This window comes from Candoia aspera, chromosome 7 (assembly GCF_035149785.1).
Source record: "Candoia aspera isolate rCanAsp1 chromosome 7, rCanAsp1.hap2, whole genome shotgun sequence".
In the NCBI taxonomy this organism is placed as follows: Eukaryota; Metazoa; Chordata; class Lepidosauria; order Squamata; family Boidae; genus Candoia; species Candoia aspera.
In genome coordinates this window covers 70,470,369-70,495,558 of record NC_086159.1, presented here as the reverse complement: position 1 = coordinate 70,495,558, position 25,190 = coordinate 70,470,369, and the positions used below count along the sequence as shown (strand labels likewise).

At 40.2% G+C, this 25,190-nt stretch overlaps 1 protein-coding gene across 2 annotated transcripts in view; it reads right to left on the bottom strand.

Moving 5' to 3' along the window:
- The window catches only part of PTPN12 (protein tyrosine phosphatase non-receptor type 12), a 68,994-nt gene extending 44,046 nt beyond the window's left edge, over positions 1–24,948 (bottom strand). For both annotated transcript variants that reach the window (XM_063308072.1, XM_063308073.1), the window contains exon 1: positions 24,755–24,948. In XM_063308072.1, coding sequence (XP_063164142.1) covers positions 24,755–24,853 — 99 coding nt within the window. In that variant the 5' untranslated portion in view covers positions 24,854–24,948. The remainder of the gene's footprint in view (positions 1–24,754) is intronic.
- Between the last annotated feature and the right edge of the window lie 242 nt (positions 24,949–25,190).

Genomic DNA, 25,190 nt, shown 5'->3' with positions numbered 1-25,190 from the left:
ACCACAGTAGATAAGGAACAATGCTTTTTACAACATGTCCTCAGCCAGAGCTAGCCAAATACAGTTTCCCCAATAACTCTTCCTGACACTGCCGCATCCATCTGTAATCCCATTCTTATTGGTTCACATTCATGAATAGAGCAAGGCATAGAGAGTCAAATATACTTCAATGCTAGTCGGAATTGGTGTAGCTTTTGCACTTATTTTCTTTAAATACAGAGCATCTGTGTTTAAAACTGGTCTTGATGGTTACACAGCAAACCTTCTCACATTTAAGATAATACCCTTTGGTTGTTTTATGCATCCTAATGCATTCTGAAGTACATAAATGCCTGACAGTAACATTAACAGTCCTCCTTTATGTAATTCTTACATATCCTCATGTATCATTGCCAAATACATGCCAAGAAACGAATCCTGTAAATCATGCAACTTGGCTAAAATTTTAAGTAATTTCTTATTTTCTGGTAAGTACTGCTATTTATTGTATGTATTTGCGTTTTTATTGTATTTTATATGCTTTCAGTATTCCCTGTTACAAACTGTAAAGCAAGCTTGTTTTATTTTTAAGTCAGAAAATAGGAGAATGGGGAGAAAAAATTATGTCAAGATTCATGGTAAAACTGAAATAACTGTTTGGCTCTCAGCTTATGTGGGCAGAGGGCTAATGGCTGAATCTAGGCAGTAAACAGATCTTGCATCAAATTAAGCCTGCAAGATTCAATTGATTAAAAATCTTCTGAGCCTAAGTTAAACTAGGCAGGATTTAAAAGGGGTAAGTGCTTACAAAAATCACAGTGGATTGATCTCATCTGAGAAAATGTTTTCTGTTCTCCCTTCCTCACATAAAACAAAATACACATGAGATGTTGCATGTGTGTGCATTGTTTCAACGAAGTATAGCAAAAATCCTCTTTTGTTAAGAATAACTCCGTAACTAGAAGTATCAACAAGTTTGCTCTATTGATAAATTATTATTTTTGATTATATTTGGTGGAGATGAAGGGGGGAGGCTTCTTTTTCTATCTTTTTCTTTCCCTTTTTTTTCCTTTTTCTCCATTTTTTAAATTTTTAATTTTTTAAATGTATTTCTGTACTATGTAGTTGTATTAGTTTTACGTGTATAATATAATCTTTAATAAAATTATTTTAAAAAAAACAAGTTTGCCCTATTAAATAGATCCAACAGTCTTCAGCATACAGAATTCTATGACTTTTTGGGCATAATTAAATAGTCTTTAAAGACTCCACTAAAGAGTCTTTAGTGTTTTACATAGTGCTAAGGGATCTTTCCAGCATCTGAGCCGTTATGAACATTTTCCTTTTGGCTACATCATCAATGACTAAGGCTCCCAGTCCTATGGATGCTTTCTCAAAAATAAAACCGCATCAGTATGGAAACAGAAATGTTCACAGCAGCTGCAAATACGAAATTGCCCCCATTCTGGAGAAGCCAAATTATTTAACAGCTAGTTACCATACAGGAATATTCTGCAAAAATCATGGAAGCCTCTTTAATTTAAGAAGGCCAACAAAGCAATGCAGAGGAACAGATCAATTCCAAAGATAAAATTTAAAAACTCTCAGAATCTCAGAAGGTAATGATTATGCTAGGTGCCCAGAAATCATGAAAAGGTCATGAAAAACCTGGAGTACCTGTAAGCAGCAAGTATCTCAAGAAGAGAGCAAGGGAAGGGAAATAGAAAAGCATGAAAACATCAGGACCATAGGGATCATTGTCACAGTTACACTGGGGAACTCAGCAAATAAAATTAGGCCTGGGGGCCAGAGAACTTCATTTCTTTTCCCCAAGTAACAATAATTTAAGTTTGACCAGGATACCTAGTTTACTTACACAGATTATTTTCTTTAAGATCACATATTCTTTGACTGATGGCATTTTATTTCTAGGACTAAAATACCTCTTATATGATAAACTTTACAATCTAGGTTACCAATTTAGATTTCTTTTTCCAAAGCATAACTCTTATATAGAGACATTCCATGTTTTATTACAGGCTTCCAAAATAACCACTTGTTCAGCTGTCTGATGAAAGCATAAATTATTTCAAGACAACCAGAGCTACCACCAAAATTCTCCTTCAAAGCCATCTCCAGCATGTAACATGCCATGACAAAATGACTTTTACAAGTGAGTTCAAACATGAACATTCCATGCAACTGTCCAAATTACTAAGACAAATTTTACAGAAGCCTCCTGCAGCATATGAGATATTGCAGCTAGCTAGCTATTATTAGTGATGTTGATGTGAAATACCCCTCATTGTCAGTGCAAATATCTAACAGAGTATGATACAGATTGAAATTTTGGAACGTGTTATAATTTAATTTGTATTTATTGGATTAAAATTTACTACTTTAGCCCTTCTCCTTGAAGGGATTATTTTTCCACTGATTTTTCCACTTACTAATATTTTCAAAGTCCTTTCCCAATGCTACTCAGGTTGCATAATAATATGGGAAAATTTCCAAAATACTGTATATTTCTAATATATTTACTTCCAAATAAATAAATCAAATGTATCACTAATTGATAATAAGGTTTCCATGGAAATGTGTCAAAAATAGGATTTTTTGTTCAGATATTCTTAAATATTGGGGGATAACTATTTCTGGAAAAATACAGTTGTTAGTATAAGAGAATGTTTTAAATAGTGTAACACAGATTAATAATGATATTAATACATGATTGAAAATACCCATGAATTTATGTGAAAGGATAAACACTGTGAAAATTAATAACTTGGTAAGTATTAAGAGAAACAGCTATGTTAATTCTATTAAAATACATGTTAGAGAAAATGACAAGTAAATGATTACGTTTTCAAGGAATGGACAGAGAAGGTTCTCTCTCTCTAAATTACAAATCCCATATGAACATAGGAGTTTTAATTTTTCCAGACTTTTCATTGTGCCACTGAGAGTACATATTAACTTCTATTTTGTTTTTTCTGGAATGAAAGTGAGATTGAGTATGTACCACTATGGGGACAAGTGGAAAGTTATTATTTGACACCTCTGAAATCTTCAACAGTACTTGGTTCTAACTATAGCTGGAATTTAGTGTATTCGCAGCATTAAAGAAAGTTAGACATATCTGCTTACTATTGAGAAATTAAAATCTGATTCTTGTTCTGATGAAAGACTGTTCAGAATAACTCTAATTTTAAAATGACTGGAAAAAGGAGTTTTCTGAGAAATTTGGACTGAATATGAGGTAAACACCCTAGATCAGCTTATTGTTAGTTATACCATGAAGACTTGAGAGGTTACCAAAAACAAAAATCTAAAAAGCTGACTAAACAGCAGAATGGCTTATGTGTAATTAAAGCAATTCTTACGTTTAAGAATATTAAGCAAAGTTTTTAGAGGCTAAATCATTTATTCCGTTTTATCAATAACTGAAATTTTTGTAAGTATTGTTAATTTAAAGAAATTAGGAATAAAGAATTGGAATATCCAGTTTTAAAAATCAGTGGTTTCAGATTTTAAATAAATGTTAAGCATGTCTCATATAATCTTAAGATGGACAAATTCGTTCAATTTTTTTTCTGGGTCTCCTGAACTCCTCAGATGTTCAAAAAGAGCTGAGTATCTCACTTTTTATGCAGGAAAAGACACCTGATTTATTTATGTCCTCTGATTGACTGAATATCTGCAATAAGATCAATACAATTTTAGTAAAGAACATTACATTTAAAGGTGTTACTGGTTTAGAATTTATCTATTTTTGAAGAACTCTGGATCTACCATGCTTGGATTGTTGGAAAAAAGACTGCAACAGCCTTGGAAAGAAAGTTGGTATCTACAGCTAGATACCAAAGGTTGGCTTGATGAATTGTGTCATCTCCAGGCTTTGAACTAGCTTTTTATCAACTCCATGGGAAGGACTGGACAACTGAATTTGTGTGGTCAACTTTAATTTGTTGTTTAAAGATGAGCTGGTGTTACTTTTCAAACATAGATAAAATTGTTTATGGTCTTCCATTTAGTCATGTTTTCTCTTTTTTGTAGTTTTTGTTTTGTTTTCATGTTTCGTTGTAGTAAAGCAATAAAACTTCCATTCTCTCCTTCTGTTGCAGCTTACACTGCAAGATAATACTTCTCCTGTCCCAGAAAGCTCTTCCTTCTATGCCATAAAACTAACTCAACCGAAGGGCTCAGTTTGGATCATACCAGAATCAAATCTCAGCATTGTACGCAGTGCTTGGGCTCCAGAGATGGGGAGAGAGAACCACTGGAAGTATTTTTATTCCCCCTCCTGAAATCTGCCCCGAACATTCCACTTACTCCTTCCAATCACTTAGGTTCTGAAATATCTGGTTGAGAATATGGGACTCCACAAAAGAGAAAAACCACTGCAACTTCAAATTTGAAGAATCTGTTCTGTATTTTATTCTCAAACTATCTTAACTCTGGAATCACCTGATACAGCTATAAATTACAAATGACAACTACTCACAAACTGGCAGCAGGTACAGACTAAATGCGTATACAAGTATTCAAATTCAAGTTATTCATGGTCAGAGATCGGCAATAGATACAGATAAAATCACACAGTTAAAAGTCAAGGAAAGAGAAAGGACTGTCAAGTTGTGTTTGATGTTAGTTGTTGCCTCATTTTAACTGCTGCAATAATAAATTTGGTTGCGTAGGTGGCTTCGCGGTTTGCGTCTCAGAGTAAAAAGTGGGCGTAGAAATTGTCTGTTCTCCCAGGTGCACTTGGTAAAAAAAAAGGAGTTAGAATGTCCTTTCAAAGATCCTTATAAAGATTACAATAAAAATGGACATGCTGAATTGTCTCAAAGCTCCCCAGAGCCACAAAGGCAAGTGCACCGAGATAGTGGAATACTGGAAAACCTGCTAGATAACATCACAAATGGAAGGATGTATGCCTGGCCCTGAAAATCCTTTCCGCAAGCTAGAGGAAGTGAGGGTGTACAAATATCATGCAGGTTCCCAGGAGCCTCAGTCTAGTGTAATTCTCTGAGACAGTGAGCTGACTTCAGACTGGTATTCAGTGTTGTTCAATCTTTGCAACACCAGAATTTTGGCCTTAACGAAGTCTGAATATAATAAGGAATCTACAGGTAGTCCAGATGTTCTTAATTTCTGCTCTATCACTTTTGTCCACAGCAAGAGATAATTGTCAGCTAAGATTAGCAGTAGCAAACCTGAAGAAAAAACTGGTTTTTAACCAGCAATATTCTCCATGCCTTATGTTCAATTTAGGGCATCCCAGGCTCAAGCCTGAGTATTCTGTTGGGTGGGGTGCAGCAAATGATGATCTTAAAAACTTGGATTCTATTGTCTCTAGGATCCCCCCCCCCCATGTATAGGCCTACTGTGTATTTTAATTTTTGAATTTGTGACTGGATTTGCTTTTAATTTATTTGAAGATTGTTCGCCACCCAGAGTCACTTGTTGATATGGGTGGCCATACAAACTGAATAAATAAATAATAAGCCGAGCTGCATACAGTATTTAGGCTAGTGTTTTGGCTTCAAAAAGCTTTAATGCTGGAGGTATCAGTTTACTTCCTCTGAAGTATAACAAAAAACAAAACAAAATTTTTCATAGCCTATGCAGAACTTGATGCCACTTGCTTGATATATTCCTGATGGACTTCCCAGGATCCCGTCATGGAAGGCTACTCCTAGATATTTAAAGGAGTGTACCTGCTCAATTCTGTTCTGTTCAATTATCCAGTTTTGTTGTTTTCTTGGCAAAAACTGTAATTTTAGATTGCTAGTAACTTAGGTACAGCCTGTTCTGGTTGCAGTGGTTCTCACCACATGTTTAAGCTCAAATAGCTGTACAGGAAATAATTGCACTGTTGTCTTCATAGATATATATTATAGGGACTTTGCAACCCCCATACAGTATTCTCCCCTCTAGTTTTTTTCCCACCTTACCCTGTAAGATAATCAAAACTAAAAAGATCACCCAGATCATGACTCTGGGTGGCATACAATAAAAATAAAAATAAAAATAAAAACTATTTAAAATTCAGCAATTAAATCATCAGCCAAAGTTACTAATAAAAGGAGTGTCATTGTTACAGGCAATAAAGCCATCTCACTAATACACCACCTATATGTTATTGTTTAAAATGTTACTGGATCCTAGAATATGTAATTGCTTTTTCCAGTAAGAACATGTTGAGAGAACTGCAGTCAATTGTCAGAGCAGTAGATGTTAATTCATTGAAAATCAATACACTGATTATGTTTAAAACCACTTTGAGAAAGAAGAGTCTGGCTATTTTAATATCAGTATAAATAATGAACGTTTTCTCGCTCAGAAAACCTTCAGTACTGGTTCAAAGAAGTGTAATTTTTCATTAAACTTCACAAAAAAATATGCCTTACTACATAGAGGAAAGATCAAAAGAATTTTTTGCAGAAAGCTTGCAATACATCCATCTAGCAGCTCCAACACGATGCATTCATAGATAGGTCCCACTAGACTAGATAATCAGCAGTGGTGGAAGCCTTGCAGAGTATTCATCGTTTATATTTATGATAAAAGCATCCATGGAGTCATTTTGAAATAACTGTGCAGAAAAGCCAGAACTAACAACTGAAATCTCAGCCTTTTTTAATCCCCTGGAGATTATATGAGGGAAGACTCTGAAGAGGCATCATACTGTAATGCCCCCTCCAAATCCATCTGCACCTAGAATTAACTCAGATTAAAAGGGAGGACTAAGGGAGCAATAGGGTACAGGTAAGGATTTCCAGTGCTTTGATGGAACCAAGCCAAGCAGTCTATCCTATCTTTATCAGGATTAGCACCTCTATGATTCCCTCTATATGCAAGGAGTACTTCCTAGCATCAATAGTGAAGGTAGATATAGTATCCAGGGCTGTAGGTTTTGTGCGGGAGGGAGACATTTTAATTCAAAACATCATTTTCTTACATGGATAATATCTCTATTATTGGTATTTATTTTGTTTTGTTTTGTCTATTTATTAGATTTGGAGACCAACAAATCCCCAGGAGATTCTGGGTGGCTTACAATACAGTACAGTTTAAATGAAAAAGACCAACAACAAGCAATAAGTTTTTGCTCTACATTATAGCCCCCCATATGTCCACAGAGGGGCCCATTTTCACTCATATAAAACTATAAGGCCATGAATCTGTGTGTTCCTGCCACATTTAATTACAGAAAGCCAGTGATTTATATAGCTATTGCATATTGCAAGACCTCTAGTCTCATGATATAAAGCCTCAGCAACAAAAATAATAAATGATATTAGTTCCATCAAAGGAGGCCATTTATATTAAATTAGTTCAGGTTGTGACGCTATGTACACAAAGTCATGAGTTTCTGACAAACCTATCATAATCAGTGCTGCAGCAAGATGCAAAAACAGAATTATCTTACATATTTTGTTGCTGACAACTATGAATGCAGTTTTCTCTGATGAATGTAACAGACAACTTATTTCCATACTTAGTAGTTTATTGTGCAAAATAATACATTAGCATATCCGCTTTTCTTGTGTCAGAGATTTTAATCAAAGTATCACACAAACTGAAATAATACTTCTAGTTGTCCTTCTTGATTGTATTTTATCATACTCCTGCTAGCATTAAACTCTGTACATTAACTTCTCCCTCCTCAAATTTCTAAAAGTAAATTCACGTGGTTGCCTAAAGATGAAGAATCTTCCAAAAGTAGATGATCTATTTTTACTTTTCCAACAGGAAAACATTACTGAACTATGCTAAACAAAACTGCTTAAACAATGCCTTAACTTACGCCTGAGAATTTTTTTTCTGAAATAGCACCGCATAGCAAAATCCATTTCTCTTCTCATTTAAGTTATTTATATGGTGGGACACTCAACAAAATGCAGAAATTTAAATTCAACCACAATAGTACTGTTTTATGTAAATGTATAAAAATTATATAAATACAGAATAAAATAAACACATCTTAAGGCTGAGGCAATGCAAAAAAAAAGTTACCATGTGCAAACGTTAACAAATATTGAGTGTGGAAAGTCCAAAAGGCATAATTTGACAGCAAATTTCCTAAAAAATATTCCTCAACCTATGATACGCAGTTGCAGTTTAGGTGGAAGGAAGTTAAGCACAACAGTTACTAAGAATTCACACTTCCTCAGTCATCCTGTCCATCGGCAAACATGACATGCTGACCCGACAACTTCCTGATCCTCCACATGCTTGCCAGCTTGAGCGGCTTCAAGAACCGCATCCTGAAGCAGCCTTCTCAAAGCAAGAGAGTATAGCAGGCTTGAATGGAGGAGTGGGGCCACACAGGCTGTACCAGCTTTGTTAGTGAGAAATTCATTCCCAACTTCCTACCCTATTCCCGCCCACCCCCCCAGCCCACTTCAATTTCCAAGTTGCTTGCCAGGCTAGGTTGTTGCATTTTTTTCATCCTGCCCTATTCTGTGAAACCTTTGCTGATTTGTGAGAAGCAAACAGGAGGTTGGGTTGGGTTGGGGTTTGTTCTACCCCCCCCTCACCTTTCAGCTCCTCTCCAGCACTGCTGTTTTCCACACCTCTTGCAAGTTAACAAAGATTAGCACAAACCAGAAGCAGAGAAGCAGCAACGGTTTACCAAGGGAAGCCCGCGAGAAAGGGTGTCTGGAACCCGAATGGTTTCACCAAGCCTTCCATGCTTAGCAAAGTAACACAGCAGAACCCTCCCTCGTTCTTTTATGACTGTTGTTGTGGATTATGGTTCTGACTCAGTGTGGTAGCGGCAGTCTTAACCCCACCACTGTACAGTCCCTTGTACGGGGAATGGAAAATCAATTTTAAAATTAAAGAAATAGTGGGAAAGGATATCCTTTGAAATTAACCAAACTACTCAGGGCCTCTACACTGCACACAAATAACTGCAATGGCAGAAAAGAAAATATGCTAACATAAGGCTTTTTATAAAAAGACCTCTTTTCATAAAATTACTCAAATTACTTTTTCTCTGGGCCCTGTGTGTGAGCATGGAGGATTGATTAGGAAAACAACATTTAAGTTAATTGGATTAAATATATTACAATTGGAAAATATTATTTTATAAGTAGGAATTACTAAAACTGTACATCTATTTACAGATAGGAAAGAAAATATTAACTGTTATTTACAAGCACGAAACAAGGAATAAAATATGGCTGCTTTAATAGTTTTCTCATTAATATTAATACATTAATCACATCTGTCTTAGTGATGAAGTTATTACTGTCCTTAAAACCTAACATAAATTAGGTTAGGTTTTAAGGACAGTAATATAAGTGAATGTTTGTAAACATCAGGGCAATGCAAAGTATTTGGAAGGGCATTTTGTGAAGTGAACTGGCATGAACAAGCTCCTCTCTTCAAAGAAACGAACGAGTTACTTCCGAAACCTTCCCAGGTAATCTCTTCATAGATCAGCATGGGTAACCACTTCACTCTGTCAACAGTCACAGAGCAATGTTGCCTGTGCACACATGTGATCACCAGGAACAGCCTCCAAGCAACTGTCCTGTTTCCCAAAGGATGCCACTCCAAGGAGCGCTTCATTTCCCTTAGCAACTTTGCCAAATGCCCCTTAAAATGCTTTGTACAACTTCATAAATATACATGCCTTTCCCAGAACAAAGGGGATTACCTTTTCTATCATGGGGGAGCACAGGTTCTTTGACAAGAGACACTGGCAGGCCAGAAAGTATAAATAGCTAAATCTGTAGTTCTTAGCCTTTATCACCAATCCATGATGGATCTGCAATCCGGTGTAAAATAGATCCCAATTTACAGTGCAGATTTAAAAAATATTGTACTATAAAAATATAATGCATGCTACAGGTGATTCCAAGACTGAAGCCACTGCTAGTGATTTATGTTAGCTACAACAATGGTTAATTAATATTATTATTTGTCTATACAACACAATAGAAGAGGGTTAACAATAGGCTTTACTCCATATATTGCCATCTAAGGTTTTGCATTGAGAAATGTTCCAAAAATCTCTTCTGAATGTTATGTTCCATATATATATATATATATATATGGATGGATGGATGGATGGATGGATGGATGGATGACAACAGGAAACAACTATGGTATAATATGTAATAACATAATGAACAAATACCAACTGTGTTCTCACATGGATTCCAGTAATAACATTTTACCCCTACCCCTGAAACCAGCCATGGACATTTCACACACACACACACACACACACACACACACACATATATATATATATATATTAAACTTACCTGATAAAGAATTTTGGAGAATGTAAAGCTTCCAATTATTATATTTTAATTGGTCTAATAAATGCAGTACCTCTGCAAATTTGTGATTTTCATAGTTAAGGTTTCATAAGCAGAGACAACAGCAAGAATGCTCACATCATTCTCCTCAGAGTCAGATTTTTTTTTTAACTACCAACTACAAATCCTGCCAATTACCATTTCACCAAAGTAAGATATAGAACTTCAAAGATTCCTAGAGATTATGACTTTAATAAAAGCAAGCCCCTTGTGGAACCCTGATGGAGGGTTTCAATTAATGTCAAATGCTTCTCAACTGCCAAAAGCTCTTCTCTTGCTAAAATATGTGAAGAAACTAAATATCATATAATCTCTTTCCAAGAAACATAGATTATCAATTGATAATCTAACTTTGATGCCAGGAATAAAACTAGTAATAGGCAATGCATTTTATCTCTGTGTTGATTATGGCTGAGAACAGTATTGCAATCTTAAAATAAAATAGGACAGAACTTAATCATCTCACTTTACAAGGCATCAAATACAACCTTTGATTTTGCAAAGCCAGCAATATGGATAAATAACATTCAAACTATAGTTTGCAACTTCCATAGCTTTCATGCTAAATGGGGATGTAACTCCACAATAAGGACGTGAACTCATGAAAATCTGGGTAGAAATAAACCAGATGAGCATGATATACATCCTAAGCTCCCGTGGTCCTTTAACAGCTTTTGTTGTTTATTCGTTTAGTCGCTTCCGACTCTTCGTGACTTCATGGACCAGCCCACGCCAGAGCTTCCTGTCGGTCGTCAACACCCCCAGCTCCCCCAGGGATGAGTCCGTCACCTCTAGAATATCATCCATCCACCTTGCCCTTGGTCGGCCCCTCTTCCTTTTGCCTTCCACTCTCCCTAGCATCAGCATCTTCTCCAGGGTGTCCTGTCTTCTCATTATGTGGCCAAAGTATTTCAGTTTTGCCTTTAATATCATTCCCTCAAGTGAGCAGTCTGGCTTTATTTCCTGGAGGATGGACTGGTTTGATCTTCTTGCAGTCCAAGGCACTCTCAGAATTTTCCTCCAACACCACAGTTCAAAAGCATCGATCTTCCTTCGCTCAGCCTTCCTTATGGTCCAGCTCTCGCAGCCATATGTTACTACAGGGAACACCATTGCTTTAACTATGCGGGCCTTTGTTGTCAGTGTGATGTCTCTGCTCTTGACTATTTTATCGAGATTTGTCATTGCTCTTCTCCCAAGGATTAAGCGTCTTCTGATTTCCTGACTGCAGTCAGCATCTGCAGTAATCTTTGCACCTAGGAATACAAAGTCTTTCACTGCTTCTACATTTTCTCCCTCTATTTGCCAGTTATCAATCAAGCTGGTTGCCATAATCTTGGTTTTTTTGAGGTTTAGCTGCAAGCCAGCTTTTGCACTTTCTTCTTTCACCTTCATCATAAGGCTCCTCAGTTCCTCTTCACTTTCAGCCATCAAAGTGGTATCATCTGCATATCTGAGATTGTTAATGTTTCTTCCAGAGATTTTAACTCCAGCCTTGGATTCCTCAAGACCAGCTTGTCGCATGATGTGTTCTGCATACAAGTTGAATAGGTAGGGTGAGAGGATACAGCCCTGCCGTACTCCTTTCCCAATCTTAAACCAGTCCGTTGTTCCGTGGTCCGTTCTTACTGTTGCTACTTGGTCGTTATACAGATTCTTCAGGAGGCATACAAGATGACTTGGTATCCCCATACCGCTAAGAACTTGCCACAATTTGTTATGGTCCACACAGTCAAAGGCTTTAGAATAGTCAATAAAACAGAAATAGATGTTTTTCTGAAACTCCCTGGCTTTTTCCATTATCCAGCGGATATTGGCAATTTGGTCTCTAGTTCCTCTGCCTTTTCTAAACCCAGCTTGTACATCTGGCAATTCTCGCTCCATGAATTGCTGAAGTCTACCTTGCAGGATCTTGAGCATTACCTTACTGGCATGTGAAATGAGTGCCACTGTTCGATAGTTTGAACATTCTTTAGTGTTTCCCTTTTTTGGTATGGGGATATAAGTTGATTTTTTCCAATCTGATGGCCATTCTTGTGTTTTCCAAATTTGCTGGCATATAGCATGCATTACCTTGACAGCATCATCTTGCAAGATTTTGAACAGTTCAGCTGGGATGCCGTCGTCTCCTGCTGCCTTGTTATTAGCAATGCTTCTTAAGGCCCACTCAACCTCACTCTTCAGGATGTCTGGCTCTAGCTCACTGACCACACCGTCAAAGCTATCCCCGATATTGTTATCCTTCCTATACAGGTCTTCTGTATATTCTTGCCACCTTTTCTTGATCTCTTCTTCTTCTGTTAGGTCCTTGCCATCTTTGTTTTTGATCATACCCATTTTGGCCTGGAATTTACCTCCAATGTTTCTAATTTTCTGGAAGAGGCCTTCCTATTCTATTGTCTTCTTCCACTTCAGCGCATTGCTTGTTTAAAAATAATTCCTTATTTCTTCTGGCTAACCTCTGGAATTTTGCATTTAATTGGGCATATCTCCCCCTATCACTGTTGCCGTTTGCTTTCCTTCTTTCTTGGGCTACTTCTAGTGTCTCAGCAGACAGCCATTTTGCCTTCTTGGTTTTCTCTTTCTTTGGGATGTATTTTGTTGCTGCCTCCTGAACAATGCTGCAAACTTCTGTCCATAGTTCTTCTGGGACCCTATCTACTAAGTCCAGTCCCTTAAATGTATTCTTCACCTCCACTGCATATTCCTTAGGAATATTAGTGAGCTCATATCTAGCTGATCTGTGGGTCTTCCCTAATCTCTTTAGTCTGATCCTAAATTGTGCAAGAAGAAGTTCGTGATCTGAACTACAGTCAGCTCCAGGTCTTGTTTTTACTGACTGTACAGATGTCCGCCACCTTTGGCTGCAAAGGATGTAGTCAATCTGATTTCGGTGTTGTCCATCTGGTGAAGTCCATGTATAAAGCCGTCTCTTAGGTTGTTGGAAGAGAGTGTTTGTTATGCAGAGTGAATTGTCTTGGCAAAATTCTATCAGCCTATGTCCTGCTTCGTTTTGTTCTCCCAGGCCATACTTACCTGTAATTCCAGGTGTCATTTGACTGCCCACCTTAGCATTCCAGTCTCCTGTGATGAAAATAACATCTCTTTTAGGCGTGTTGTCCAGTAGGTGCTGCAGATCCTCATAGAATTGCTCTACTTCAGCTTCTTCAGCATTTGTGGTTGGGGCGTATATTTGGATCACTGTGATGTTAGATGGCTTGCCCTGAATTCGAATTGAGATCATTCTGTCATTTTTTGGATTGTATCCAAGCACTGCTTTAGCCACTTGACTATTAATTATGAAGGCTACTCCATTTCTTCTGTGGTCCTTTTGTCCACAGTAGTAGATCTGGTGGCCATTTGATGTGAAGTGGCCCATTCCAGTCCATTTCAGTTCACTGATGCCCAAAATGTCTATCTTTAATCTTGACATCTCACCAATAGCCACATCCAATTTGCCCTGGCTCATAGATCTTACATTCCAGGTTCCAATGGTGTGTTGATCCTTAGAACATCGGATTCGCCGTTCACCACCAGCACCGTCGGCCGCTAGCCGTCCTTTCGGCTTTGAGCTAGCTGCGTCATCACGTCTGGGGCTAGTTGAACTCATCCTCTGTTCCTCCCCAGTAGCATTTTGACCATCTTCCAACCTGGGGGTCTCATCTTCCGATGGTATACCGACATATCTCTGGTTGTACTGATCCATTGAGTTTTCATGGCAAGAATACTGGGGTGGGTTGCCTTTAACAGCAGTTGATGGAAACAAGGCTACAAACCAGATTTGACACATACTATGTCCAAATGTACAATACTGACCCCTTCAAAAAAAAAAAAGCATAAGGGGAGGAAGAAAGGTAACAGACATGCTAGTTAAACAACAACACAGACCAGAGCCAGAATGGATAGAGCAGAGCATGATCCACAACAGCCAGAAAGGCTGAAAGATGATTAGAAGTTGAACAATGACCCAAAGAAAATGGAACTGCACTGCGGCATAACAGCAAACCAAACTCAGGAGAATGGCTAACCAGAACCATTACTGCCTTTTAGTATTTATATAAATGATCAACCTACCCATCTAAACAAACAGCTTCATCTATGCTGATGATGTGGCAATCCCAACACAGGCAAGGGAAGTTACCCATATTAAAAAGACACCTGCAGCAGCATTAGAAAAGCTGCTATCTGTTAGGCCAACTAACATGGGCAAAATATGAGACATGGACCAGCCTCTTCACTTGTGCAATCAAGACACAAACCAGCAATTGAAAATTAACTGGAATGCGACCTGGTTGAATCACAACTAAAAACCCAATATGCATTCAAGTGACCCGGGATTCTACACTTTTATTTCAAATACAGAGAAACTGAGAAACAAAGTCAGTAACCAGAGTAACATTATTCAAAACCTGGCACACTCTCATTCAGGCCCATCTAGCAACCATCAGCAACCATGTTCTGCTTTGGTTCTCTGAAATCAAGTGCTGAATATACAAGTTCATTGTAGGGAAGCTTTACGCACGCAAGAAAAATTGACCCATTATTGAACATCAGCAGCTGAATTATCACAGACTGTTTAAAGCCAACTAAAACAAATAGATCGTATATTCTTACGGGAATAGACTCTCTAGACATCCGGTGAACTGTAGCAAGTCAGAATGGAATAGAACAATTGGAGGATGCTAGACATCCTCTATACAATCATATTATAAAACAGAGACATTTGAGATCATGTACAAGTTTTCTTACAACAACAAACCATTAAAAAACAGACCAATTTCTACTGCAAAAGGTTCCTAGAGGAGGTGAAAAATTAGTACTTAGGAAAATGCTAAAATGCTAAAGTGCCTTTAGACTCAGGCTGATATTAATGCAATCAAATGAAGGCACTTAACTGGCCTACTGGTCTGAGATACTTCCCTGTGACAAAAGGCAAAACTATGCAGCATCCCCTGCTTTGTCCATGCTCAGAGGCAGACTGCTGCATACCACAGGACCTTGCTGTAGTAAATTCATGAATACATATTTCAAATGTGCAGCAGTGGAAATATGATTTGGTGAAACAATACAAAAATATTCAACTCATGGCAGCCAATGCAAATTAACTTTAAGGGCCAACTGAGCAATATACCCGTTAACTTTTACGACAAGTGTACCTTCAAGATCCTCCAAAGCCTTCATGCTTTACCCGCCTTTGCCATACAACAGTGCTATGGTATGTCACTCTACCAATTCCCTCTCCCTCTTACTGCTCTTACATAACACTCAACTTGCATTCTGACAATACTCCTATCTCACTTCACTAATCAGCAACTCCCATCCCTACGCACAATAATGAGCTGCTTCCCGTACTATGCCTCCTCCCTTGGCCCATGATTCTGAATTGTCTCTCATAATCTACCCAGGTCAATTTTCAAACCTAGATGGCTGTTTTATAACAAGCCAGACCATTGACCACTTCAACAATTGCTGGGGACTCAGACAAGAGTTTTCCTATTACCTGATTTTCTGCTGGAAATGCCAGAAGCTAAACCTGGGACCTTCCTTGAAAAACATTTTGACAATGTTCACATCCCCTGTGCAATGGCTACCTCTAGCAACACAAGCACCTGGAGACCCCAGTCAGATAAAAACACACATAAACACAGTTGACCATTCCTTCCAACGTAAGCCTATGAAGGCCAGTTAACTAAACCTGCAAGCAAGAATAATCCCCTTCCTTTGAAATTAAATAGTGAGGGAGGAGTTTCTTAGAGGTTCTTGTCCTTTAAAACTTCCCAAGAGCAGTGGTTGAGTGTGGGAAAGAAAAGAAAGGGATCTAAACCTCACCCCATCTGTAGAATAGTATCTTCCAGGACACATTTAGGAATCTAACTCCTGTTTCTAGCAGCAGGAGACCTAAGTTAGAGTTACAGCATGGCTGTATTTTACAGGTGCTCAAGCTTCCTCTGATTTCTTTCAAAGTTAGTTTCCTTCAGAAGCCTAATCTCCAGTCTGGATGGGCATATTCATTTTCCTTAAAATGAGTTCTGCACATATTGACTGCATATTCTCTTCTTTTTCCATTGCTCTTTATTTGAATAAGCATTTTATTTTTTATTTATTTTATTTATCTAATTTGTCCCCACCTATCTCCTCCCATCGGGGGACTCTGGGCAGTTTACAACAATCAATTAAAACAACAATCATAAAATCTACAGTATAAAATTACAATAATAAATAATATAAATAAGAGTAAAGATAAAAAGTCCAAGTGGCGAAAGAATCTAAAACAGTCCAAATGTGGGAGGAGTGGTCTATAGCAGCCATTCCCATGTAGATCTATTCCCCTCTCCACCCCAAGGGAGGAGGCAGAACCAGGTCTTCAGACTCCTCCAAAAGGCCAGGAGCAATGGGGCCAATCTCACCTCCAGGGGCAGCATGTTCCACAGGGCAGGAGCTACTGCGGAGAAGGCCCGCTTCCTGGACCCCGCCAAATGAAGTTGTCTTAGAGATGGGGTCCACAGCATGCCCTCTCTGCACGATCGGGTGGGACGGGCTAATGTAATGGGGAAGAGGCAGTCCCACAGGTAACCTGGCCCCATGCCATGTAGGGCTTTAAAGGTAATAACCAACACCTTGAATTGGACCCGGAAGCAAACTGGTACCCAGTGCAGCTCGCACAGCAGCGGTGTTATATGTGCCCTTCTAGGGGCACCAAAAACAGCTCACGCAGCTGCATTCTGGACCAGCTGGAGCTTCCAGATACTTTTCAAGGGTAGGCCCACATAGAGCGCATTGCAGCAGTCTATATGACAGATAACAAGGGTATGAGTGACTGTTCGAAGGGCCTCCCCATCCAGGAAGGGGCGTAACTGGTGCACAGCACGTAGCTGCACGAAGACTCTCCTGGCCATGGCTGCCACCTGCTCTTTGAGCAGGAGCCGTGAAACCAGGAGGACCCCCAAGTTACGCACCGGGTCTGTCTGGGGCAGCGCAAACCCATCCAGAACCAGAGATGTTAATGTCCCAGATACGGAAAAACCATTAACCCACAGCCACTCGGTCTTACCAGGGTTCAGTTGAAGCCTGTTGTTCCCCATCCAGGCCCCCTGATTTATCTGCATTTAAACAATTCTGAGAGTCCTGTTTGTACTTTTGCATACTCAACTCTAAGACCTGTTTCTTTCTTCATTCCATGTGGTTCCTTATTTTTGCCAATTACTGTCATGTTCACCGTTCCAATGTTGCCGTTACCTCGTAACGTTTCGCATGTCATTTGGCTGATGCGTGTTTCATCCGGGAGAGGAGGAGGATTCCACCTTGTGGGATTGTTATATGTTAGCAGCTGGATTGGAATGTGTTTGGGTTATCTCCTGTGTTCAAGGTTCCTTTCCCAGGACATCAGCAGAAACGGTTACCAGCACCTGGGGGGGGGGGGGGAATTTGCAACGGCAGGGCGAGGGGAGGGATTACGTTTGAGCCCAGGGTGTTTAGTTTGTATTTGGCACGCTTTTGCTCATTCTCAGCTTTCTCTGTATTTGCATACTATTCTTTAATAAATCAGATATCATTAAGTTCCTGCTTGTGAGTCTGAGTCTATTAGGGTAGGCAATCCTTACATAAAGCTGAGAATCTCAAAAAATTTACCGCTAGCCCCTTTCCAGATTTATTTTGTGAGGGAGAAGTGCTAGTGATGAGCAAACCAAATCCCCAAACCATGGAAAGTGAGGAATCGAGCGAGGGGGAACCCGACTCCACGGTGATAAGAACAGAGAGGGTCCCTACTCGGGAGCTCTCAGAAATTCGGGAGGTGTCGAGCTCCAGCCTGGGAGAAGAGGAGGTTGGAGGTAAAAGAGCCCCTGAACCGACCGGCAAGTCACCAGGCGAACTGACCACCTGGGATGAAACCCAGGGACCCCTACCAGGGACGTCCAAAATGTCTTGGAAACAGCGGTACCTGAGTTCCCCAACTGTGGTGAGGCAGGAGGGAAAGGAGGATCCCCAAACCCCTGACCGTATAAGACTGGTGGAGGCCAAATTGGAGTCAATAGAATTTATGCTTCAGAAAATATCAATGGGCTGGGGTCCCCGGGAGAGGAGGAGAGAGGAGTTTAGTAATAGGCATTCGTCCCCTTCTTCGCCCACACCTTCTTCGGAGGAAAGGAGTAAGACCCGGCACAGAGAGGAGGCAAGGGCGCCGAGGGTGCGAATTTCAAGGTCCCCTCCTCGAGAGCGGAGATCCCTGGGAGCTAAAAGAAAGTCCGACCACCCAGCTGTGGCGAAGGGACTGCCCGGAGTGGGGGTTAAGGACTTTACAGTTAAATTTGATGGAGATCCAACTAAGCTATCGTTCTTCCTTACCAATGCAAGGAGTTATATGGATGAATGGGAACCGTACTTTCGTTCAGAAAGAGCCAAGATTAATGCCATTGCCACTAAGCTCAAGGGGCAGGCTGCCGATTGGTATGTGCAGTTATGTCAATCGGATGCCCCTGAACTGGAGGAGTTCGAAGAATTCCTGTGGGTATCGAAGCTACACTTTGAAGACCCGTTAGCTAAAGAAAGGGCAAAACGGGCGCTGAGGGAGCTTAGCCAGGAGCCACGATCGGTAGCGGACTATGCTCTGGAATTTAAGGCTCTGGCTGGGAAGGTTGAGGATTGGTCCCAATCTACCTTAATAGAACTTTTTAAGGACGGTCTGAACGCGGAGGTCCTGAGGTGGTTGCTCGGTAGGGACGACCCAAATACCCTGTATGAATGGATACAGTTGGCAGGGAAGGCTGAGCATGCCCATGAAACCTTCGCTCACAGGAAGGGGATGAGATATTCCGGGCTCAGCAAGGGTTCCCACCCTGCTGCGCCCACTGGAAAGTCCGGTCAATGTGCCTGGGAGGAGGAGAGGGAGCGCCACTAAGCGAAAGGGCAGTGCCTCCGATGTGGAAGGTCACCGAGCGGCGGCGTGCCCAAAGGGCAAGACCGATGATTGTTCGGGGAAGCCGACGGGGAAATCTCCCTCCCTACCCAAGAAAATGAAGGCAGCCAGGGCTGAAACTGAAGTGGAGGAGGTTCCTTACTTTGGGTGCTAGGGGGAGCCCAACCTACACCAGCCGGCGGGAAACGCCAGCCACCTGCTCTAAGGAGCGCCTGTGGGCAGGTGGTGGAGGACGGGCGAGAACATGTTTCAGTGAGTGCCAACTATCCCACACTGAACGTGAAGTTAGGCTCCCGCACAAGAACCGTTGAAGTTTGGGCATTGATCGATTCGGGGTGTTCGCATTGCTTGATGCACCCTGACGTGGTGGCTGCTTTGGAGTTACCCAGCTTTCCACTGCAACGTCCCATGATTTTCACCCAGCTGGATGGTTCTATGGCGGGGGGGAAACCGGTCACCCATTTCACGGGCATGGTGGCATTGCAAATTACAATTACAAAGTTGAATACCTCTTTCTCTACCATGAAATAAAATATCACTGTTCTAACCATATATACATGATTTTTATAACAACACTTTCTATTTCCAAATTCTATCTTTTCTATTATTCCAAATCTCCATCACACCAATAATTTGTTCTTTTCTCAAAGCCCCTTACTCACATTTCAAAACATCATCTATCCCATTCTCTGCATATTTTTTATCCTTGCTTGTTCTCAAACTAGTAGCTAACCTCATTCTTTCCTTCTTATGTTTGAATGCTTTATTCATTCCTACCATCCCAACTTTCTCTCCTTCAATTCTTCTTGACCTTTTATAATCTGAATTTTGCCCTCTGTACTCTACTGAAGTGCGTCTTCTGGTTATGTTGTTCTTGTGCTCTAGAATCTTTAGTAAACACCATTCTTCTGTTTGACTCTTTCCATGGTTCCCTATCCAAAATTCAACTTAGTGGGATGCTACCATTTTGTTTTACCTTCTTCCCCACATCCTGTTTTCTTACTGCCTTCATGCCTTTTCAGCATCTTTCAGTTCTGTTTATAATATTCAACTACACCCTGTCCCCCACAATTAAGCTATAATGCACTATTAACATTAAACTACAATCCACCTCTTTGACCCTCCTCCATATAAAACTGAGATTTTTAAATGCCTAATAGAGTTACCAGAGAAAGATAGAAGGAAACTATATTTTCTGCGTTTTACTTGTTCTCTTATTCTTCACTTTTAAGTACAAGTCACCACATATACTAAGTTTCTTCCCTTGCTACCATAGGCTATGTTGAGCCAAAAAATATTTAAACTACAATTTGTGATGAATATAGTATATACATAACGTTATTTCATAGTGAATGGCTATGCACATAACATAAGCCTCAAAACAAACTAAACACATTATGGCCTAAATTGTGAAATGTAGACCATTATGTCTCCCATCCTTTATTTCCTAACTCTCTTCATATACTAAGTGCAAAAGTGTAGATATCGCTTATGCAATCCTTAAGGCAAAGGTTCCCAAACTTTTTCAGTTTACAGCACCTCTAGGCCAAAACTTGAGGTAGCAGTTTGTCCACTGTCTGACAGACGTCAAGTATCACTGTGCTTCCCTCAAAAATTTAAAATATCTCATGATGCCCCTATAAGTTCACTGCTGTGCAGTTTGAGAACTGAAGCCTTAAGGAATTTTATCACTATGGCTCAGCATATAATCCAAATAGCATACTTAATATATTTCTATACTACTTGCCATACAAATGTTTCTTGAAGCAGTTTACAATAAAACTTTAAAATCCAGTTTCTATTCTATAAAACAGAGTTTAACAAATAAAGTTTGCTCAAACAAATCAAAATATTAAAGACGCATTTGCATTCAAAAATGGGAGAAATAAATGCAAGAATAAGTGCCATTCATCCAGGAGAGGCCTAGATAAAAAGAAGGTCTTCAGCCAACATCTAAAAGATGTAACTGTAGATACCTTACAAAGCATCACAGTGTGCAGAGACTGTTACACAGGAGGCCTGTCTGGGGAAAAAAAAAAAAGCTTAAAATGGCACTCTGTCAATCTCAACACACATAGCATCAACCCCTCTGATGATCTTAACAATCAATCAAGTCTGTAATGGCAAAGGCAGTCTGCCCAGTATCCTGGACTAACAATGTCTCAACTACCACAGAAAACCATAAATGCAGCGTGATTGACCAAAAAGCTTATAAATCTATATGAGATTAAGAGATTAACAGCATCATCAATATCCTGCTCTTCTACTAAATTAGCTCAGAGCAGCATATGCATAAACATCATCCTAAAACGATGTACTATAATAACGATCAATTTCTAAAAGCACTTTATAGGAGACTTCAATTAGTAAGTGTGAAAAGATCGAAGGAAGGCTCAAAACAGGCACAGTAAAAGAACATGGAACTTACCAAAAAGGTAGAGAGAGCTGCATGGTACACAGCCCAGAACACTGATGACTGACATTTTACAATGCATGCAGCTCCACAAAGTTGGTAAAGTCTACATAGCTTAGAACACATTAGACATGAAGCAAGTAAAAAGGACATTCTTTCAAGGCCTTCAAGAAAATTATTTAAGGTCACACCAGACTAAAATGTGTTTGCCTAGTTTGCAATTAATGTGTTGTACAAATGCAGACAGAATGCCGAGTTCATGATTCAGTGTGTTGTGCAAAATCTGGAGAACTACATCACTGTGGCAATGCATGTTACATCATCTGCGTAATAACTCATTTCACAAAGTAGGTAATCACAACAGTAATCCATTCGATAGAAAACCCATTGCATTAAAGCCTGGAAAATCAAGGTTTCACTGTATTAAGTCTCTCTATGTATTTATTTATTAACTGGGCCTTACACATCACCCCAATCCAGCAGGACACTGAGTGGCTTATATTCCCTTCTTACTGTAAAAGGCTTAAAATACAACTATGATCAAATAAAACAAACTAAAGTGCGATATGATTACAAGAGTTACACAGACAGACATCAAGGCCATCAAAAACAAAAACATCCAAATATAACGGGGGGGGGGGGGAATTCTAATATACACTAAGTCCCCTCCCAGAGCTTTCCTTAAAAGCCAACTTTTAATGCCTCTACTAAAATACAAAATGACAGAAGCTACTCTGATCTTGGACAGTAAGCTGCAAAAGAAGACTCGACTCCTTGGGCCCTGCAGATGTTAATCCCTAAGGCAAGAGACCTGGAGTGAGCCTACCCTACTAAATCTTGTTTGAATATTAGAAATTTATATTGACTAAAAATGCAAGCCAACGCAGTAAACCCTCAGTTTAGCAGATCTCAATTTTGTAGTCTTTGGATACAACAGATAAATCTTTCATTCAAACTTCACCTGTATTTAATGGACGAACAGCCATTAAATCAAGGACTTGTCCATTAAATAGAAGTTTTATTGCAAATGATGCCATTAATGTCAATTACATAATTATGTAACTGATACAAACTGATGTAAATGAAATAAATTCCTATTTAATGGACAAGCCCTGCAAATGGTCCATTAAATTGAGGTTTTGCTGAATAAGCTTAATACAGCTGGAAACCAATTAGTTGAAATGTGGTTTATTAAATCAAGACAAATAAACACTTTTTCCCCATCTTCACACATAAATGGCAAACACGTTTTACTTTATTAGAAGATGCATTACAAAAGTATTCAGGTGCTAAATCTAAACAAAACTTCATTCCCTTTTTAAAAAATATTTTTACTCCTCATTATATAAATTCATAAAGTCAAACTTTGTATCAATTATTTTCTAACATATGTTGCTCTGGTAACAGGTGAGGCAAGATCTTGACAAATACTCCGTATTTCAAGTATTATTAGAATGGAATGTTGATAGAACAGTGATTTTCTATAAATTGGCTGCAATTTTCAAGTTCATTTACTTAGCTTTCCACAGTAAACAGCATAGTTACTGTATATAAACAAGGAGCAAATCCCACAGCCACTAGCACTGATGATGTTACCTAGTCGAGTAATGAAACGTCTGCAAGAAAACCAAGCTCAGAGAGTACCAAGGACTCCACAGTTCACCCCTGAGCTACAGATATTCTCTTCTATTGGAACAGAGGAATTTGCATGTTTATTTCACAACAGTATGCAAAGCACAAGAACTATGATGAAATACGTAATGGTATTACAGAATTACATTCTTAACTGTATGCAACATATATTCTAAATTTATGAAATAGTTTGAAATCTTAGAGAGTGTGCATCAAGATAACTTCAAAGTAAGTTAAAATGGCAAACTTCCACCTATTTTCCAGATTCTTTTTTATTTACCTGAGGAACAATAGGATCCTTTCAGCCAGAAGAGCTATTCTTCTTTCCATGCCTCCCTAATCAGGATAAGGAAGCCACTTCCTACAATCCACTTCCTCTTCCATGTCTCAAACCTGACACAACTTTCCTCCTTGATCTTTCGCAATATCCCGTAGCCACCTCCCTGTATTTCAGGCAACCCAATTTGACATTTGCTTCAAAATTTCTGTTTTCCAAGCCAAAACACACATACAATATTAGTTGACCAGCACAAAGAAACAGGTTACTATCTCCAGCTGTTTAACCCACATGTTCTTTTCTGCTGAGAACTCTGAGTTCCATATGATGCATTTAGACTGATCCTTAAAAGGAACTGCACTGCTATCAAAACTGATGTACCCATCATATCCCAAAAGCCGAAGGGATGTAAAAATACATCTCAAGAAGACGGAGCTGAAGACGGAGTTGTTTGGCTAAATACAGTTAAACGCACACTGCAAGCCTACCCCTAAATAGTTGCAACTGTCGTAAAAAGATAAAATAACAAAAATACGGCTGGAGGTTGCAAAGAGAGAAAAAGTGATGGTCCCCATTAATGCAAGGGAAAAGGGCAGGCAAAACCTGAAAAGAATCACACCCCCAGTGTGGAGAAAGATGAAAAGCCCTGGGAAAAATTACATCAGGAGTCCAGAGAATTTTTTTTAAAAAAAGACTCTGCTGTTAATCTATCCATTCGCTCCACCTCGATGAGGACTGCATCCACACTGAGAAAAAGGTGGGGGAGAGAAAGAGAAGGAAAGGAAAGGGAAAAGAGGCAAGAAATGAACCTTTCCAGCTCAGCCTTCCCAGCCCTGACTTCTCCAAGGAAAGGAGTGCCCGGGGTTTTTAAAGGTTGATTACTGGGAGGAAAAGGAAGCCACAAACAATAGCAATAATATCTCCCACGGCCAGGGACGCCCCGGATCCCTCCATCCCGCAAGCACACACCCAGCGAGAAGCGGCGAGATTATTCATACCCGAAGCATTCACGGAGGAAAGGGAAGGGGAGGGGAGGCAGCCCTTCCCCTCCGCCGCCCCCCCCACCGCTCCTCCGGGGGGAGAAATGGGGGAGGGGGCCGAGAGCATCCCTACCCCGGGAGGCTCCCGCCGCGACCCCTCCCCGCCCGGAAAGGCCAGATAGACTGCACTGTCCCTGCCACCCCGCCCAGGCGTACCATGAAGTCGGTGGCGAAGTTGTCCTCCCCATTGTGGTCGGTGTCCTTCATGGCCTGGACGCGCTGGATGAATTTCCTCAGGATCTCCTCCTGCTCCATCCTCCTCCTCCTCCTCCTCCTCCCGCCCGCTCCCTCCTGCCCTCGCTGAAGCGCGAGCGACCCAGTCTGAGGAGCCGCCCCGCCGACCGGCTTTCCTGCCGCTCCCGCTGCGCCCCCCCCCTCCTCCTCCTCCTCCTCCTCCTCCTCCTCCTCCTCCTCAGTTAGCCGCCTCTCCAAACGACCCCCCCCCCCCGCAACTTCCTCAGCGCCGCCTGCCCCTCCCTCTCTCGCTGCCGCCGCCGCCGCCGCCGCCAACGCCGAAAGCTGGAAGACGAAACGACGCGATCCTTCCTCCCGCCCTCTCTCTCTCTCTCCTCTCGCTCGCCCTCCCTGGCTG